This window comes from Vipera berus (assembly GCF_964194415.1).
Source record: "Vipera berus genome assembly, chromosome: 1".
NCBI classification, from domain to species: domain Eukaryota; kingdom Metazoa; phylum Chordata; class Lepidosauria; order Squamata; family Viperidae; genus Vipera; species Vipera berus.
The window spans coordinates 271,514,926-271,533,823 of record NC_138202.1 but is presented as its reverse complement, the minus strand read 5'-3'; the positions used below and the strand labels follow the sequence as shown (position 1 = coordinate 271,533,823).

Genomic DNA, 18,898 nt, shown 5'->3' with positions numbered 1-18,898 from the left:
GGTCATTAGTAAAAGAAGTAAATCATAAATAAACTTCCAAGAATGTCATTAATTTGTGTTTGTTATTTACAAAATACCCAGCATTACTATGTACTGTGATTAAATAGGCCTTGTTTGCCCACTTACAATCTCAAAATTAATGCTTTAAAAATAATGGAGTTGTTTAGACCCCCAAAGCTTTTTGAACTTTATTATAAAGAGGGACGCGGTGGCTCAGTGGGTTAAGATGCTGAGCTTGTCGATCAGAAGGTCAGCAGTTTGGCGGGTCGAATCCCGAGTGCCGCGTAACAGAGTGAGCGCCTGTTATTCGTCCCAGCTTCTGCCCACGTAGCAGTTCGAAAGTACATAAAAAATGCAAGTAGAAAAATAGGGACCACTACGGTGGGAAGATAACAGCGTTCCGTGCGCCTTTGGCGTCTAGTCATGCCGGCCACATGACCACGGAGACATCCTCGGACAAGCGCTGGCTCTTCGGCTTTGAAACGGAGATGAGCACCGGCCCCTAGAGTTGGAAACGACTAGCACGCATGTGCGGGGGAACCTTTACCTTTACCTTTTATAAATCAGAATAATTTCATCTTCTGTTTACTCCTTAATAATTATGAAAAAGCCTTGGGCATTTCATTCTGCCTTGCCTTTTCAAATTTTTAAAAGTATATGTTTAAGTCATAGAATGGCAAGAATCTGATTAGCTCCTTTTAAAATGAATCAGAACATCAAATGCAAAAGCTAACTGGCTTCATTTCTAACTCTAGCAACTTCTCAAAACAAAATATAAAAAAATAATTCAGTGCATTTGTGTGCATCAACATTTTATTCTCTCTCTGTGTGTATTGTTATATAATTTCCAGAGCACTTTTTTTAAAGAAAATATATGGCTGCACTGTACTGTAAACACCACAGCAAAATGCCAGGAAAAAAAATCTTTATCGTACAAAGTTTCTTATTTGCAATAAAAAGATATCAGACTCCTTATTATGTATTATAAACTGATCATCTCATTATAATATATAGGTAAATAGGCATTGTTACCACTTTTTTCTAAGGAGGGAAGGTTTAATATGCACTAAGCTATGTTTCTCTGTCTGAAAAAGTTTTAAGATGTGAAGTCTTCAACCTCAGTCTAAAGACTTCTAGAAATTGAAGTTCACACATCTTAAAAATTGCTGAAATTGAGAAACACTGCACTAAGCCAATCAAAGACTTGACGCCTTTTATTTCTATATTTATAATAGGAAACAGTCATAAAATCACTTCACAAAAATTTGGTGTCATCTAATTTTAGCTATGCAATGGCAAAGTAGATTTTGGAAATTGCAAAACATGTTTGAAGGCTTACTGGAGTGTCCTCAAATGGCCCATGCCTATTACATACAGGAAACAGCTAGCAAAATTTCAATACATTCAACTGTAGAAGATTTTGGTGATGGAAAGTTAAATGCAAATTTCTTTTTCTTAAAAAGGGAGAAAAGAAGTTAGTGAAAAGAATGGCACAAATCACTGCCACAAAGAGAAGATTACAAGTAGCCACATTTCAGGCACAGAAAAGCAGTCTGAGAGAATGAAGATGACCCAATTACTGTGACAATTCAAAGAAAGTCACAATAAAATAAAATAAACATTTAGGGTGGAATAAAAATATACTATAAAATTGAGAGGGAAAAGATAAACAGCAACTTTACTGCAGTATGACAAAGTGATGTTGAAAAAGCTGAGAAGGGGGAAGAAAAAAAACATTTTTAAGAAATGAAATGAGGTAGAGGGGAATAACGAAGACCAACAAAAGAGGGAGGGAGAAAATTAAATACATACAGGAAGTCATTGATTTGCTATATAAGATGAGGGTTTAATACTAAACCTGTAAAAGCTTTATACCAAGTACCTTCTCAAACATGATTGTTTGTTCAATACTGACTGCACACCATGTACTGTACCAGCTGATATCTATCCACAAACAAGAAATACCACAAAAACTGGGTGGGGGGATTGCAAAATATGCAACACTGGGGTGGAACCACTTAGCATAATCTTGTTCCCATACTGAGATAAATACTTTGTATACTTTGGGAGATGCAAACCAAAATATCTGCAAGACATCAAGGTGGGGAAGATCTGAAGAGGTTTAATGTAAACAGCCATGCTGGTGTTCATGGAGACTCCAGCTAAGTCATCTTGTATGGCCTATTGAACGGCTAGCAAATACGTAAAAGAATATTTAAGGATGATGACGCTGAGGAAAACATACAAAGCAGCACCATAATGCTAAGAACTGAGAAATTACTAATCAAGTATATTATACAATAAATGTCCAAACAATATATAGAGAAAATGAATACTTGTAGATCTGCTGCAAAAATATCACTGAGAAACAAATCGGGGAAGCTCTGTAAAATGAAAATTCTGAAAAGACAATCAGAATCTGTTTATAAGATCTAAGAAGGAGAAAAACCAAGGATGGAATATACTTCAGAATATGAAAATGAAAAATGAAGTGATTAGGGCCATGCAGTGATTCGAAACAAAAAGGTGCTTTGGAACTCAAAGGGGACAGCATGCTCTCAAACTCTTTAAAGTAACAACAACAAAAAAAGAAACGTCTCAAGGAAAGACGGATACGAGCAACTGGTGACAGATGTTTTGTGGACATTCTGCCTGCTCCAAAGCATTTTTGTGGCTTAGAATCCAAAGGTCTGCTCAGCCCTAGAAGAGATAAAGGGGAAGAATGGATAAAGGGTCAAAGGCTGTAATATGATGAACATGCATAGGTGACCAAGGGGGGGGGGGGAAGAACTGAAGACAGGCCATGAATGTGCAGTAGAAGGAAGAACTGAGAGAGTAAGCAATTTTCAAAAAGAGAAAGGGACTATCAAGAGGAAGAAAGAATATATTCTCATTGGAAGAGAGGAAAAAGAAAAAGAGAAAATCCGCATATGACATTATGTTAACTTAATGATGAACAAAGACAAGAAGAAAACAATGTACCCCTTCAATGAAGGAGGGGAGGCCCTGCATGTTTACCAGTGTAATTTCATTTCAGAATCTTACTAACTCCAATAGCAGTATGGATGTAATTATAGGACCCAGATTGTTGGGGGCAATTAAGCTGACTTTGTAATAATGCCGCTTGGGGGGTGTATGAAAGCCCTAATAAGCAAGCATATACATAGAATGAAGGCTACTGCTAAGCTTGTAAGCCGCCCTGAGTCTTCGGAGAAGGGCGGGATATAAATGGAATTAAAATTTAAAAAAAATGGGGTAGGGTTTCTGAACCTTGGCAACTTTAAGATGTGTGGACTTCAACTCCTAGAATTCCCACGTATTCTGGGAATTGAAGTCCATATGTTTTATAGCTGCCATGGTTGAGAAACACCAGTACAGGAGATCTCTGTGAGGGAATATTAATTTATGGACATACAGAATATTAACATATCCTATATATATATTTTACCCACTCTTTATATTTTTCTGTGTTCAGTCATGATTCTACATATTGGTAAGCTGTCCTAGAAAAGTTTGTTTTCAGGCATGTATTTTTAAAACTAATTAATATAGTGCTGTGAAAGAAAAAAAATAGAGTGATCAATATGCACCCACCTGTATATCTTCTTCACATTCCTTTTTATATTTCCTTGGAAGAGTCTCCACTTCTCGAATATCTTCCAAAGTAACTTGCTGCGGAAGGACCTCAAATAAGGATGTCAAATACATGATCATGGATTTCTTATCAGGAAGCTGTACAGCAACATCTGAAAACAGAGCATATAAATGGGATACTTATTTGATAGCTGTGCAAGATTTCCAGGCTATAGTTATGACAAAGCCATAAAACTACACTCATTATCTTCAATTCCATATCCTCAGATTAGTTCTTCCCACACAAAAATATAATTCAGCAAAGCAAGTATGAAACATGAACCACTGAGAACCCTCACTTCTCTATTCTCGTGTTTTTACCATCATAACTATGCTAGCAGATGGATTTAAATCAATTTTTAAAAAGCACAACATAAGTAACTGTGGGATATGCAAACTACCTATTAATGTTTAAACACCTACAACATGGACAGACAAACCTATTTCATGGCTTGGACCTGGGCCCAATTTCATCTATTTTTAAACTTTTTTGACCACTGACGACTCCAAATAAATTGGCTAGCAGTGTGGCATATCACTATAGTTTCCAATCTGCTTGTCACTAAGTGGTTGGTGTTTTAAGAGAGATTAAGGGATAAAACATGAATGTGACTATTTTGCTTCATTTTGTGAAACAAAATGCTATTTTTCTCATTTATAGTTTACAAATGTAGAGGACTAGTCAATATGAGGACTATGTGTCCATGAAGTCACTAGGAGTTAATTTCGTCCTGATGTTACTTAACTAACCACTCAAAAATCATTAAAACTGAGCAAGAATAAGTCACTCTGCTATTGAAATTCAGTTGTATAATCTTGTAAGTGTTCTTAAAATCACACAGTTGTGCTGCACAGCTGCATAACCCTACAGGTGAAGGGTCCCTAAATTCTTATCTAGAGCAACACTGCCCCCTTTCATCTATGATATTCTCTACTTCTAGTAGAAAGGAATTATATAGCAGTTATATTATCATAATTGTACCTTCAGGATCCAGCAATTTTTCTATTCCCAAGCAATTTTTAGCTATGTTGAAGGCATGTTCTAATCTTTCGTGTGGAGCCATTTTGATGACTTTATCCCAGCTGAAGAGCTCAGGTCTAAAAAAATTAAGTGAATTAAAAAAAACATTCACACTATAAACAAAACACTTGTATGCATTGCATATAACAATACACCCAAGTAAATAGCTTATGGAGACATCAAATTCCATACAGTTGCTGATATTTTGTGGAAAGAAAAACAATGGGAAACTACATAACCATTCCCTGGAAAATTTAGGCCCCATACTTTAATAAGAAAGCTCCTTCCAACAGAGCAGACTTTCCTAGATGTATTTTTTTTTCTCTTCACTCTTAATATAAAAACATGGAATTAAGAGATTGGGGGGGCAATAATGCAAGGCGCTGTAATATTCAATAGTGCCTATGTTTTCATAAACACTGAAATGATGGCACTGAATAGCTAAACATGGGCTGAAGTACATGTTATGTATAATATGTAATATGTAGCTGTTCCTGTTCTTATTAGAACCCACGTACTGCATGCTGTGTATGAAATGGAACATGTTTCAACTACTAAGAATAATATCAGAGCTGTTCAACTGGTTTCAACGATGCCTAGTCCACATTATATTTACTAGGAATGAGGCCTATGAATCCATATACCTTCAAAAAGAATAATTTTGTTTATGCAAATAACTGATGTAGGACTTTAATTTGCACATCATTACATTATCAGATTTTCAAGGGAAAATGTTTATTATATCTTTCCACGTAAAACTAGAAAAACAGGTATTTGTACCTCACGTTTTCCATGTTTTTTCTTTAAAAAAAATCCCACAAAAAGTACTTTTATTGCCTTCTCACACAAATTAGAAACCACTCTATTAAAACATGCTCTGCTTTCTTTCTACTTAACCTGTGCCAAGTGGCTTTAAAATCATTCCAAGCTTTATTTATTGTAAACTACAGCTCTGTAACAAAATGCTACACTGGCAGCTTTCTTTATATCATCCCTAGAAACTGTTTTGTTTTGTTAAAATTGTCCAATCTGAAGCAAAATACCCTTTCCCCTCCAGTATGAAAATATTACAGATACTGGCAAGCAGTCACCTACTTATGCCTGTGGATCAATGCATTGAAGGCAAGTCCATTTGTCCAGCTGGTGGTGAAATTCAAAACATTAACTTCATTATATGACTTTGTGGACTGCCGCACCCAGCTCAACAGGATCTTTTCACTATTGGTTTGCTGTAATTCTGACATTATACCTTTCATTACATCTTTAACCTAAAAAGAAGTGCCCAAGGTCAATAAAACAGAATTAGAAGGACTCAAAAAACATTGTCTCAATCTTAGTATTCAAACAACACTGCAAAGTGTTAAATATTAGAAATAGATATTAAATTATGCCGTACCACAGCAAATGAAGATTCAAAACATTCTTATCTAATTACTCCATATACTAATTCTTCTGTTTTATTCCTTAATCTAAGTTCTTTGTATCCCTTAACAAGGTTTGTACATTAAGAAAATTCTACCCTGGTTCCCAAACTTACGCATCAATGTCTTCCATTAGCCATGGAACCACATTGAATAGCTTTCTTGGAAATTTCTACAAGGAAGCCCAGTGTTAGGCATATGGTGTTAGCCTACAATGTTGGGTTGAAAATATATTAACCATAATGCTATGTCTTTAAGTTGTTAATTGGCCAATGGGTGTGTAAGTGTTCTCATGGCCATAAGAGGAAGCTAGGAACGTAGCTTCTCTCTCTCTCTGAATTCACTGCTTTCTACTGTTACTGTTTTTGCTCTGCTGTTGGTTTACTACTGTTGTAAACCTGAACTGTGTATTGACCTCTGGACCGGTAAGAAGACTTTGTAGTTTGGATTACTCCTTGGACTGTTGCTATTGTTTATGACCTTGGACTGTTTATTTGTTGACTGTGCATTTTTGTTTTTACACCACCTCAAAGTAAAATACTTTTTGCTTTTAGAACTCAGTGTATTTCTGTGTGTGACTTTTACTGCTCTCAGTGCCCTTCCTTGTCTGTGCAACTCTTTGGTAGCACAAGGAGACCTTTGCACAACAAATTCCTTAACACCCAGAACATAATCTGATGAGAAATGGTTTCTTATAATTAAAATACAGATGAATTTTTATATTTCATTAAAAGTGTTTAGGATGCCATCAACTGAAAAAGCAGTAGAATTTGGAGGCGGGCAAATTGTTTCATGTACAAACAAATCAACCTTGAAGCATCCTATTCTGAGTTTACAAGTTGTTTTGAGCTCACTAGAAGTGTTCAGAGACATTCCATCCATAACATAAATATTTTCAGAATACTTTGAAACAACATGAAAATGCTTCCAATAAGATCAGAACTGGTTTACTGAACTGAAAACAGCATGTTTCAAATTTAAAACATTTTCTACCCCCTAGTATAAACCAATCTTGAACTGACAAATAGCTGAAGTTCCTTCTTTAACAGCTGACTTACATATATTGACTTACATAAATTGACTTACAAACCAAAATTAGAAAAGTAACATGGATTTAACAAACCAAAAATTTCTGTTCTGTCCAATATACCTAAATTTTAGAGATTCTTTAATGCAGGGCTTTTCAACCGATGGTATGCATACCACCTGTGGTACATTAGCACGTGGCAGGTAGTACATGGCCCTGCCCAGCCAAGTGTAGTGGGGGAGAGAATGAGCCAGCACAGCGCAGGACTTACTGTGAGAGTCCTCCAGAGCTGCAGAAAGGCTGGGGCAAGGCAAAGGCCCCAGGCTCAATTCTGGCTCATCCGGATGAGAAAGGAGGAGGAGGGGGGCAGAGACAGAAAAGGCTATAAAAGGAGGCAGTTTGGGCGCAAGAGGGAGAGAGAGAAAAAGACACACCTTGGGAGGAGGTGGAGTCAGTTCTAGCTGTACTGAAGGGAAAGAAAGAGGAGGGTGGTGGAAGAGGAGATGAGATCAAACAGGCTGGCCGTGAGCCGATCTACAACTTTTGTGGTAGCCATCTGTGCTGGCAGCAACAAACAGGCAAGAAATGCAGAGGGGGAGGGGTTGCCCTCCACGAGGAATGAAGAAAGGCAGCAAGGAAGAAAGGCAGCATTGGCTGGAGGTGAGGCACGGAGGGAGGGAGGGAGGGAGATGGAGAGTGGAAGGATTCTTATGTACTTTTGTGAATTTGAAGTTCTCAATTTGTGCAATGTGGGCTTTGTGTTCTTAAGGAGTGTTTGGCGATTTCTATTTGGCTGATGGCTGATGTATTGTGTTAGCTTCTATTGCTCTGCTACTGTTAGCTGTAAGTTTTGCTGCAAGGGATTTTGAAGTATTTTTCTCCTGAATGGATTTTGCCTATAGCATTCCTTTACTTATGAATGGAGCCATTTGGGGAGGCTGCCTTAGCTGGCAGCCAGTACTTACTACATTTTTTTTTCTTCCTTAAGAGCTGGCTGCCAGCTCCTTAACAACTTTCTTTTCTAGCCAGTAGCTAATTCTTAAAGGGGAATGCGCCTTTTTAAGCTAGTTCCCTCAGCGGCTTGTCTTTTCTGTCTCTGGAGGCTTTTCCTTATTTGGTGAATAAGAGGGAAAATATGGGGGGGGTGTTTCAAATTCTTCCTTCAGAAGGAGATGGGAATGAGAAAGTGGGAGGCAGGGAAGGAGGGAGGGAAGGAGGGAAGAAAGTCCTGCCTTAGCACTTGGCCACCAGCAGCCCTGCCATTGATTTGTCAAAAGGTTGCAAAAGGGGATCACATGACCCTGGGACACCGTGACTATCATAAATATGAATCAGTTGCCAAGCATCCAAATATAAATCACATGACTCACATGACCCTGGGCATGCTGCAATGGTCGCAAGTGTGAAAAATGGTCATAAGTCATTTCAGTGCAATTGCAACTTTGAACAGTTTTTTCTTTTTTGGTCATCAGGTTTTTGACACCTTACTAGGTGGTACTCGAATACTGCCATATTCTAAAAGTGGTACAATCGGTGAAAAGGTTGAAAAGCCCTGCTCTAATGGATTCAGTGGTAACCTATAGAAATCACTTTAAATAGATCCCATCTTTATCATACACATAACATCTGGTTCCAATGATATTTCCAGCCCTCATTTCAGACTTACATAAAAATGTATCCTCCCTGACCTCTTCCATATGTGAAGTAAAGAAACCTAAAGCAGTAGCTTCCCATGTCATTTAAACAAAGAGGCAAACAAGCATTTCTTATGTTGTCTAAATGGAGGAAATTCTGATTTATTCAAATTATTAATACAAAATCTAGCATGCAAATTCTTAACTTTGCCTCAGGTTTTAATAAGTTCTACTTTATAAACATTACGTTACATATGAGACACCATAAGTTACATTATTATTACATGATCTCACTACCCCTTCACAAACCACCTGTAATATCCATATAGATCATCTGTAGTTACAGAACATAGAATGGAAATCACTGTTCTGAACACAGCAGACAACGAAGATGGAAAAGGAAGCCCAAAAATGTGAGTTTCATACTCATTTCAAACCAAAACCCATAGATTAGCACAGGACACAAAGGTCTTTATACGTGACATCTTGGATAGAGTGCACCGGCAAGAGGGGGATCGAATAACAAAATGTGCATCCTGATATTGCAATGTGAATTCTGCCACTTTAGCACAGGATTGGCAATGTAGCACACAGGTATGTAAGGGATGGAGCTGAAAACTCTATAAGATGTTTCACACTATGTTTCAAATCGTTGCTTAGAGCAGTGTTTCTCAACCTTGGCCCCTTTAAGATGTGTGGACTTCAACTCCCCAGAATTCTGAGAGTTGAAGTCCAGACATCTTAAAAGGGCCAAGGTTGAGAAACACTGGCTTAGAGTACCCAGAATTTCAAGACTGGTTGGTCAGTTGCTATGAAAGTTCTATAGCAGGGGTCTTCAAACTTGGCCCTTTTATGACCTGTGGACTTCAACTCCCAGAATTCCTCAGCCAGCGTGCCTGGCTGAGGAATTCTGGGAGTTGAAGTCCACAAGTCATAAAAGGGCCAGGTTTGAAGACCCCTGTTCTATAGCATCTCCAGCTAATACACAATCAGTGCATTCTACTGCAAAATAATGATTCACATTATTCACACGGGCTGAGAAAAAGCATCAGATCTGCTCACCTGCCAGTGCAAAATTATACTCCATAACAATCCAAGTGTCAGCTTGTGATTTCCATCAACAATGTCTGTCCCTCCTATGTTCACCAGATCCACCTGGAAACATTGCCAAACAATGAAAATGTCTTCTTAATCAAAGGCATGCATACTTTAAAGGAATTAGTAGAAAGTGGGTAAAAGGAAACCGATGGCCTATCAATTGTTACTCTACTAGAACTCTCACCATAGTTTCTCACATTCCTGGAATCAGCTGTGTAACTTACTGATTTAATTGTAAGTGAATAATTCAATTTAGCCAAAATGAAGTAGCTAATTACTATATAATGTTCTGATTTTAATATACTGACAGTATGACGATCAATTCAAAGGAACTGATTTTCTTTAAAAAAAATTACACCAGCAGGAAGATGAAAGTGTGTAATATAAAGGCATAATTAATGAATAGAATATAAGCGACTGGCAGTTGTGATCAGCAGGGCTTTTGCATAACTCCAGGTTGTGAGTATGTTACACTCTTTCCTGGAACAATCCTTACTCAGAGTTACCTATGAGTTACCTATGCTCTAGTCACCCCCAGTCTTGACTATGGCAATGAGCTCTATATGGGGCAACCTTTGAAAAGCATTCAGAAGCTTCAGTTGGCTCAAAATGTGGCCACCTACATGGTTTTGTGCATGTAGGCGATATTTAATAGGGTAATTACTTCTTACAAGCCAATGAATCAACATCATTTCTATGAGCCTAATGCACCTGAGAACAGACTGAGGTCTATACAAACAAAATTATAATTTGGCTCAGCCACACAAAATAAATATTTCCATCTATAGCCCCTTAGGATCTCCAAGAACAAGAAATACAAGTTCCCTTCTTAAAGCAACAATCATGCCATATAGCATATTTTTGTTACCTTCAAAGCACAAACTAGGAAAGTTGAAAGGAGGCATGTTAAATTGTACGAATTTTAGTCCACATATCCTTCCTCAAAGACAGAGTTTTCAGAAAACAATTTTACAATTATCTTTTCCTCTCACATTTCAAGAAAACTGAGCAGTTTACAAACTTACATTGTTCTGATGTAAAACCTGGAGTACTTTGTTGACATTATTCAAAGCATGGACTCTAGTAGTTCCACGTTCTTTTAGCTTGCAAAAAAAGAAAAAAGAAAACAATATGCAAATAATAATAATAAATGTTACAATTAACTTTTCAGGAAAAGCAGAGTTAAAACAATGATGCAGATTTTGGAATATTTACTCTAATTGAACTGAATGCATATATACCTTTCCTTTATCCAAGTAATAAGACTGCAACACCCTGCAATATGCATTATTTTGGCAACATATGTCAAAATATTTAAAGAGCAATACTGTACAAAAAGTATTACACTGTAGCAAACTTTAGTTATGTGCATTCTTTTTCTCTCTTAAAGCATGAGTTTAGCAAAGCACATTTTACAATTGTGTTTAAAAATTAAAAGCTGGTGTAGAAACAGAATTTAGAAACCATGTATATCAATCCTCTTGTTAATTAACTAAATTCAGTGTGAGTAGACTTTTATTTCCAACAGTCCAAGAAATAGGAGTTTTAAAACCTTGACATTTCATTTTGCTTCCCACTGAGGATACTAAAATTGGCTAAGCTAATTGTCACTGGGCAATATAGACCACTGTTATTCGACCTTGCTAACTTTAAGATGTGGGGACTTCAACTCCCAAAATTCCCAAATCCAGAATACTGGTTCTGATATTGTAAATAAACAACGGCATAGTACTTTAAATTATCTTTTCAAGATGAGGATGATAATAATGGCAATTACCACTTACCAGTGGCTTCCCTGTTAGCCCTTCTAAAAGATCTAAGAGTTTCCTCCCATCTCGAAGATCTGTGAATATATCCTTTATTGGCTGTTTTCCAAACTATAAAATAAGATATGTAGTTTAAAAAAAAATAAAAAAACTTTTAAGCCCAAAATACAACATAAATAGACAAACTGTAGCCAGATGTCATCTTGAAATACTATTATCTACACATTACAGCATTCCAGATTTCTTAGTGTGATTTTTATAACAGGACTGTGCTCATTTTTTTTTAATCACATATTCCTATTCCCTGAGATGGAAAAGAATAGCACCAGGAGAAATTTGGTACCCCAGGACTGAGAAAAAAATCAGAGGTTTCTCTTGCAAGGAAATGCTTTGGGGAATTTATTTTAAATACATGGAGATCAGAAAAGTTGCAGAATCTTTCAGCTATTTAAAACAACATCCATCTACCAGCCTCCACCATTATACCACCAGAACATCTACCTTTAATAGGTAGAGAGCTACTATATGATGAAAAACTAGACTTTAAGCAAGGAAATCCAGCTCTCCCCTGCTGAAGTGAAATGCTAGCAAAGATGGAGCAGATAGTTAGTCCTCAATTTACAACAGTTCATTTAGTGACTGTTCAAAGTTACAACGGCACTGAAAAAAGTGACATGATAATTTTTCAACCTACAGCCATTACAGCATCCCCGTGGTCACATGATCAAAATTCATCTATTTGGCAAGTGACTCATATTTACAATGGTTGCAATGTCCTGTGATCCCTTTTTGCAACCTTCTGACACGCAAAGTCAATGAGGAAGTCAGATTCACTTAACAGCCATAGCAAGAAAGGTCATAAAATGAAGCAAAATTCACTTAACACCTGTCTCGCTTAGCCACAGAAATTCTGGGCTCAATTGTGGTCGTAAGATAATTTCGAAGCTTCTCTTGCAAGCTGGCCATGGAATGAAATTTAAGGGAGAAAAGAGAATAATTCGGGCAATGTCATTTCCAAATATGGAAATGTCCTACTCTAGAACTCTTCATGGAAAAAAAAGTTTCCAGTTTGAGATGAAATGATAAAGTATAAAAGATAAACAAATATTCCCCCCCCCAACCCTCACTCCCATCTCAGATTGTCATCCTCTGTAGCCTAAGCAAGCTATATCTGGAAAGATTAAGTGCTACATTATGCAATAAACAAGAGCTATTTAGGAACTTGTTTCCCTTCCACATGTCCTTCTTCAATAAGTTCATGATTCAAGGCTCAAAAGGCCTACTTGATGTAAATAAAGCTCACAAAGGATGCATTCTTCTTTGGGGGGGGAAAGTCTATTACACATAGCTTGCGCTTTTTCACTTGCTCCCACCCTTCAGTAGGAGTATTTCCAATCTACCACCAGTTTCTGTTTTCCTTTCTCTATATTAATGCCTTCTAAGTCACCCAACAACGGTTTAACACAAGGCAAAGTCGGTTTGAACTCACACACTCTCAACAGCTGAAGTTTGGACAATCAGTTTACAAAATATCTTAATGCAGAAATAAGACTAGGTTCTGGAGGGAGATTATTTAAACTATTCTTGGATGAGAGGGGTTTTTTCCCCCAAGTTTTATTTATGGGAAGCATCAGTGATGAATAGTTTGAAACTTTTTTTATTTAGTATGTGTCTATTCAGGCAGAAATTTGAGGATCGGACCTACCTGGGCATAGTCACGGCAAGCCACGTGTGCTAAGTGATGGATTTGTATAAAAAAGCTTAGGGGAAAGGTTTGAGGATAGTAGTCATGAACCAATAGGAATTTGGATATTAAGTAGTACTAGGAACCGCTTAGGTTTTGGATCCTATACTATGTTCACAAACTGGAACCTACCATCATATCCACCAATACAAAAAATTTAGTCTTGTTCCCTAATGTCAGCAAAAAATGGATGTGGAAGGCTAGAAAGACTATTTGTATTCAAAGAGTACCTTAATAAAGCATATTAAAAAGGGGAGAGAAAGAAGTTCCTTTAGCTCTTAATTACATTAACTTATCAACTTATTAAACTTTTCTCCTCATCAACTCATAGGAACCAAACATGAATATTGTTGCTACTAGCTATTTACTATTCGAGAAAGGAAAGATTTCCAGTACATAGATAGAAAACTAATTTCTAATTCATGTTCTGTATCTAAATATGGTACTTGGATATCTGTGTCAAGATTTTCCATCTGATGTACCCAAAGCATGAGAATTTGATGTGGGAAACGATTCACAAAGCAGAAAGGTCACTAAGCAAGAGAAGAACAGTTTCAGTAAATAAAGTACAGTGCATTTTGCCAGCATCTAAATTTAGTGCACCATCTTAAATGAGAAGTATTTTATTGTGGTTTTCTAGCTGTTTATTTTTCTGCTTGAATTCCTGTTTGCATTCCAGTTATTCAAGAAAGCAACAAATTAAATGTTGTTGAGGCTCTGGAGGAACTGGATATTTGCTCTTTGATATACTTGTGACCAGAAACAAAACAAAAAACAGTTCAGTTAGTTTATTTACTTATTTTAATGACATTACAGGAAAAAACTCATATATAGTTGATTACTTCTAAAATAGAAATGAACAGCAACAACTATATTTGCTTCCATGATAATAAGTAAGTGAAAACAGCCCTACCTTTCAAAATACTGTTTAAAGTTTAAACTGTAATCGAAAGCAACCTGATTTGTAAGGAATTAATATTCAAGTAAAATCAAAGCTCTCAGAATTAGGTTAACAGTGTCTAGTCCAATCAAAATTATGTGTGTCCCCTTTGAAGAGTACAGAAGCATGTCCTTATTTCTTCATTTTATCCATAATAATTTTGAAATTGTATAGAGAAACCTCAGTTCTAAATAGCTCACACAATGATGCCCATTAAAAAGCAAATCCAGATGCTTACCGTATTTTCCGGCGTATAAGGCGACTGGGCATATAAGACGACCCCCAACTTTTGAGATGATTTTCATGGGTTAAAGTCTTATACGCCGGAAAATACGGGTAAGTAGGAAGTCAGGGCTGCTTCTCAATTAGGTGAAGGTTTATCAAGAGCTTTTGGCCTCAAGATCAGCTTTGCTCTGCTTCGCCTAAACCTCGTCTCCTCTCGCGTTGGCGCCCCCTTCTACTTCAGCCACACACGCTGGCTGTTTCAGCCAGGAGCGACGAGCATTGTGGCCCAACACTTCGGGGAGGCACCAGGTCTGAAAGAAGGCGGTTCTTTCCATAGGTTAGTTAATGAACAGGGCAGCGGAGGAGTGGGGGGGGGAAGAAACGGGCTCAGCCCTGCGCCGCAAGTTTAAGATTCACACACACACCCTCCCCAAGGCCGCCTTCTACCTCAGGGCGGAGGGGCGACCCCGGGCTGCTGAAGCCCCAGCGCCAGCTTTCCGCTGTGGTCTGCCTGTCGCAATTCCCGAGCTGCGCCTTCCAGGGCGGGTGTTGCTGTAGGTTTGCCGCAGCACCACACCCTGAAGTCAAACTCCCAGGGTCAGGTGAAGCTTAGCTCTGCACGAACATGTCAGGTCGGCCTCCGCCTGGCTTCCCGCGCTCCCTTGAGCTTTCGTGCTCGCGGAGCGCCACCGGCTTGGCACACGCTTAATTCCTGCTCCCTTCCAAAAAAAAAAGGGCTGCTGCCGTAGGACGACGGTAAGCTGCAGCCTCAGCCTCGGTTGGGCTGGTCAGTTTATTTATGAGGAGGTCGTCTTTCGCCATTCTCGAGCGCTGGATTTGTCCATTTCCACTAACGTCTCTGCTCCTGAGGATTTACTATTTTCCGGCGTATAAGGCGACTGGGCGTATAAGACGACCCCCGACTTTTGAGAAGATATTCATGCGTTAAAAAGTCGTCTTATACGCCGGAAAATACGGTACCTATATGAGCTACTTCTGGGTATCTTTCTTTTTCTGCGAAATCATTTACAATTAGGTTTTAATACCAGAACTCCAGTTAAAGATTGGCCACAAACCAGAATGTAAAAATATGGTTTCAAGTCCATTTGCAAATTATGAGCAAAATCCCACTCATTTTTCTAGCTGGTGAAACAAACAAGAAGGGTAAAGGTGAAACATCCCCAGAGCAGCTTGGACATTTCAGGGTAAAGAAAAAGTGTACCCTTATGGTAAATTCATTTACACACAATTAATTGTTGAATTACGGCTTATAATTTGAGTTTAATCCAAGTTAAGATATCTTTTAACATAAAACAGAACGAAGGGACTTTTTGGGTAGTCGTCTATGTTTTATTTCACTCATTTCAAAAGGTGATGACCTAGGTTTTCTGCACTGAAGCCGATCCTGCATTCCTGCTGTCAAATCCTGCCCTGGTGTCTTCACTGTTGATGAATATTAAGCAGCATTAAAGCAGAGGAGTGCAACATCTCCAGCTGAGGGCTGCACCTGGCCTTTGAATGATGTGCCAAAGCTAAATTTCAACAGGAAGACAGAGAAGCAGGCAGACAGGCACGTAGACTAAATGCCATTTAGTTCCTACTAAATTATACTTAAACAACTTAATTAGGTAAGTTAATATAATTGTTCACTGTGTACTTAGAGTTTTTTTTTCCTCCTGCCTATGCCTGAAAAAAGGTATTTCTGCATTGGAATCTTCCTTTCTTTCCGGAAGCCTGAACAAATATATTTGTGTTTTAAGGAAGAATATAGTAATATACTCAGAGGAGACCCAAAGAACTTTTCCAAATTATTTGTTGTGTATCTACGGTGTTTATAGGAATTAAAGAGAAAAGAGCTGCTATTTATAATCCAATGAACTGTTCAATAGGTGCAGTTCACTGCATGTCCAGAAGGGGAGGAAGCAAATATTATATTTATTGCTAATACAACCGGTAGCCCTTGACTTACAACCACAATTGGGCTCAGAACTTCCATTGCTAAGCAAAAACCATATTAGAGGTGCTATTTACAGTAAGCTGTAGGGCATAGGCTACTTTGAGACATAGTGCCATCAACGCTAATTATATCTAACATATATAGATAAAAAAATAGGGAGTGCAAACCCCCCAACCTTAGATTTGTGCTATCCAAATTACAGCTACATTCAGTCTCTAATTTATGTCCACAACTGAGCCCCAAATTTCTACTTCTAAGCAAGACAGTTGTTAAGGTTCCCATTTACAACCTTTTTTTGCCACAGTTGTTAAGCAAATCCTTGGCATTGTTAAGTGAATCATGCTGTGGTTAAGCAAATCTAGGTTCCCCCACTGACTTTCCTTGTCCAAAAAAAAAGCTGGGAAAGTTAGAATTGTAATCACATGACCCCTGGGACAGTGCAACTGTCATAAATACAGTTGTCAAGGGCCTACACATTTTGATCATATAACCACGGGGATGCTACAAAGGTTGTTAGTCTGAAAAATGGTCATAAGTCACATTTTTTCAATATGGTTGTAATTTCAGTCACTAAACAAATGGTTGTAAGTTGAGTATATCTGTGGTCTATCCAAGTCTATCTGTACTCAGGAATGCTAATGCATACAGAGACAACAGAATCTACAAGGGAACGTCCTATAGAAGTTACCGGACCTTGCATTTAACTGAGATCTTCCTTTGGGTAAAGGGTCATGCTGAGCACCCATACCCACATCACTGGATATGAAATAACTTAGCTCATTGCTGGAAAAAGCAAAAGATTTACTTTGGAGTTGCATTTCTGACATTGGCTGAAATCCCAACACAGACTGCTGACAATGCCACACTGCTCTGAAAGGGGCTGTAGTATTTTTGCATGTGGCTTTTAAAAGACACTGAATCAAACATTTGTTTGCAGAAAGGTCAGAATCTCTGGAGAAGGTCCTGCCAACACAGGCAGCTTGCAAGAAACATATAATGTACGCAGTCTATTACTGGGCCCTTTATAATGAAAGGTGTTTCAAAAAGTTACGCATTAACCAAATCCTGCAAACTTGGAGCTGGGAAAGGAAAGAAGGGACTTGGTGACAAAGAAAATGGCCATTTTAAAAGGGTGATTAGCACAATTAAAGGAGAAATAGGGAGAGAACAAAATAAATGTTGCTTGGGATCTAGAATTAGAACATATTTTAATCCAGTACATAACTGAAGATGCTATGTTTTACTGAACGTAACTTAAGCTACCCTTTTTCAACCTGATGCTCTTCAATGGAAATTCAATACATCTGGTAGGCAAGGGATTAAAGCAGAGCCACTGTGAGCCAGCCTTACCTTCGAAAAACGAGTGTTTATCCACTTGGTGAAGGTTTTCTTTTGTACATCTTTGTGTTCATCTAGAAAATAACAGAGTTAACAAATTTAAATAACATTCTCAGGTTTATGCAATGGTATAGCTGTCCAATTTTTCTTCCAGGAGAAGTTATCAAGAAAAAAACAGAGGTTCATCAGAATATGGAGACATGGGGTAATGTTTTAGAATGTGGTTTTTAAGCTATTTGATTTTCATAATTCAAGGATAATAATACATGTCCCTATCAGAATGTAAACTGAGTTCATAAAAGAAATAGATAAAATAGTATTTTCTGTACCTGCTGATCAAAACTTTTCTTAGCATTCTCAAAAACAGTTACATCTTTTCAGGAGAAGCAAATTCTGAAGACTGACAATTTCTGAAGAGTTCATACAAACTAATTACTAAGAAAGAGCTTTCAAATTCCCGAGTTTTACTGGGCTAAAATGCTTCTTAACAGGCAATCAGAAGGTCCTTTTAATTTTCTTTCACAGCGATAATTCTCTTAATTACTTTCCACAAAGACAGGGGATAGTATTTAAGAGATATCTCGATATTTCACCTCTTCTTCTCTGTATTAAACATTGTTTCCCCCCCAAAAAAGTGATATCAAAGTTAGATTTCCCTCTACTGCAACAAAACACTGAAATCATTTGTTTAGGCTTCTGTTTCTTCTTTGCTTTGGTTCGTTCCTTTTACTTTTATCATACAGAGGTTTGAAAGCACACATCAGACTAACATTGCTTATTTCAAAATGTGCTTGGAACATCAAATTCATTCTGACATCATCCATTATATTAAGACACAAAGGTCAACATTCCTTTTCACTGGTTCTTAAAATTCCCCTTTCCTTTAATTGCTTAAGGAATTTAGAAATAAAAGTAGGAATTAGCCTGTGGGTTTTCAATCACAAGACCAAGAATTCTGCAGAGTAATAAGCTTCCATTTGCTTGCCTTGGGATTATACTGCTCTATCTATATGCACCAACCCTCACCCCAGACTGTCCAGGCAGAACTGAAGAATTGAACAGCCAAATTATTCATTAATTTTTATACAATACTT

At 37.7% G+C, this 18,898-nt stretch overlaps 1 protein-coding gene across 5 annotated transcripts in view; it reads right to left on the bottom strand.

The window, feature by feature from the left end:
- UTRN (utrophin) overlaps window positions 1-18,898 on the bottom strand; it is a gene marked incomplete at its 3' end in the record, with an annotated part of 377,026 nt that overhangs the window by 304,429 nt on the left and 53,699 nt on the right. For all 5 annotated transcript variants that reach the window (XM_081313934.1, XM_081313935.1, XM_081313936.1 and 2 more), the window contains 7 exons: window positions 17,817-17,878; window positions 11,619-11,711; window positions 10,860-10,937; window positions 9,799-9,891; window positions 5,750-5,922; window positions 4,616-4,731; window positions 3,595-3,746 (listed from right to left, as the gene is read on the bottom strand). In XM_081313934.1, coding sequence (XP_081170060.1) covers window positions 3,595-3,746; window positions 4,616-4,731; window positions 5,750-5,922; window positions 9,799-9,891; window positions 10,860-10,937; window positions 11,619-11,711; window positions 17,817-17,878 — 767 coding nt within the window. The remainder of the gene's footprint in view (window positions 1-3,594; window positions 3,747-4,615; window positions 4,732-5,749; window positions 5,923-9,798; window positions 9,892-10,859; window positions 10,938-11,618; window positions 11,712-17,816; window positions 17,879-18,898) is intronic.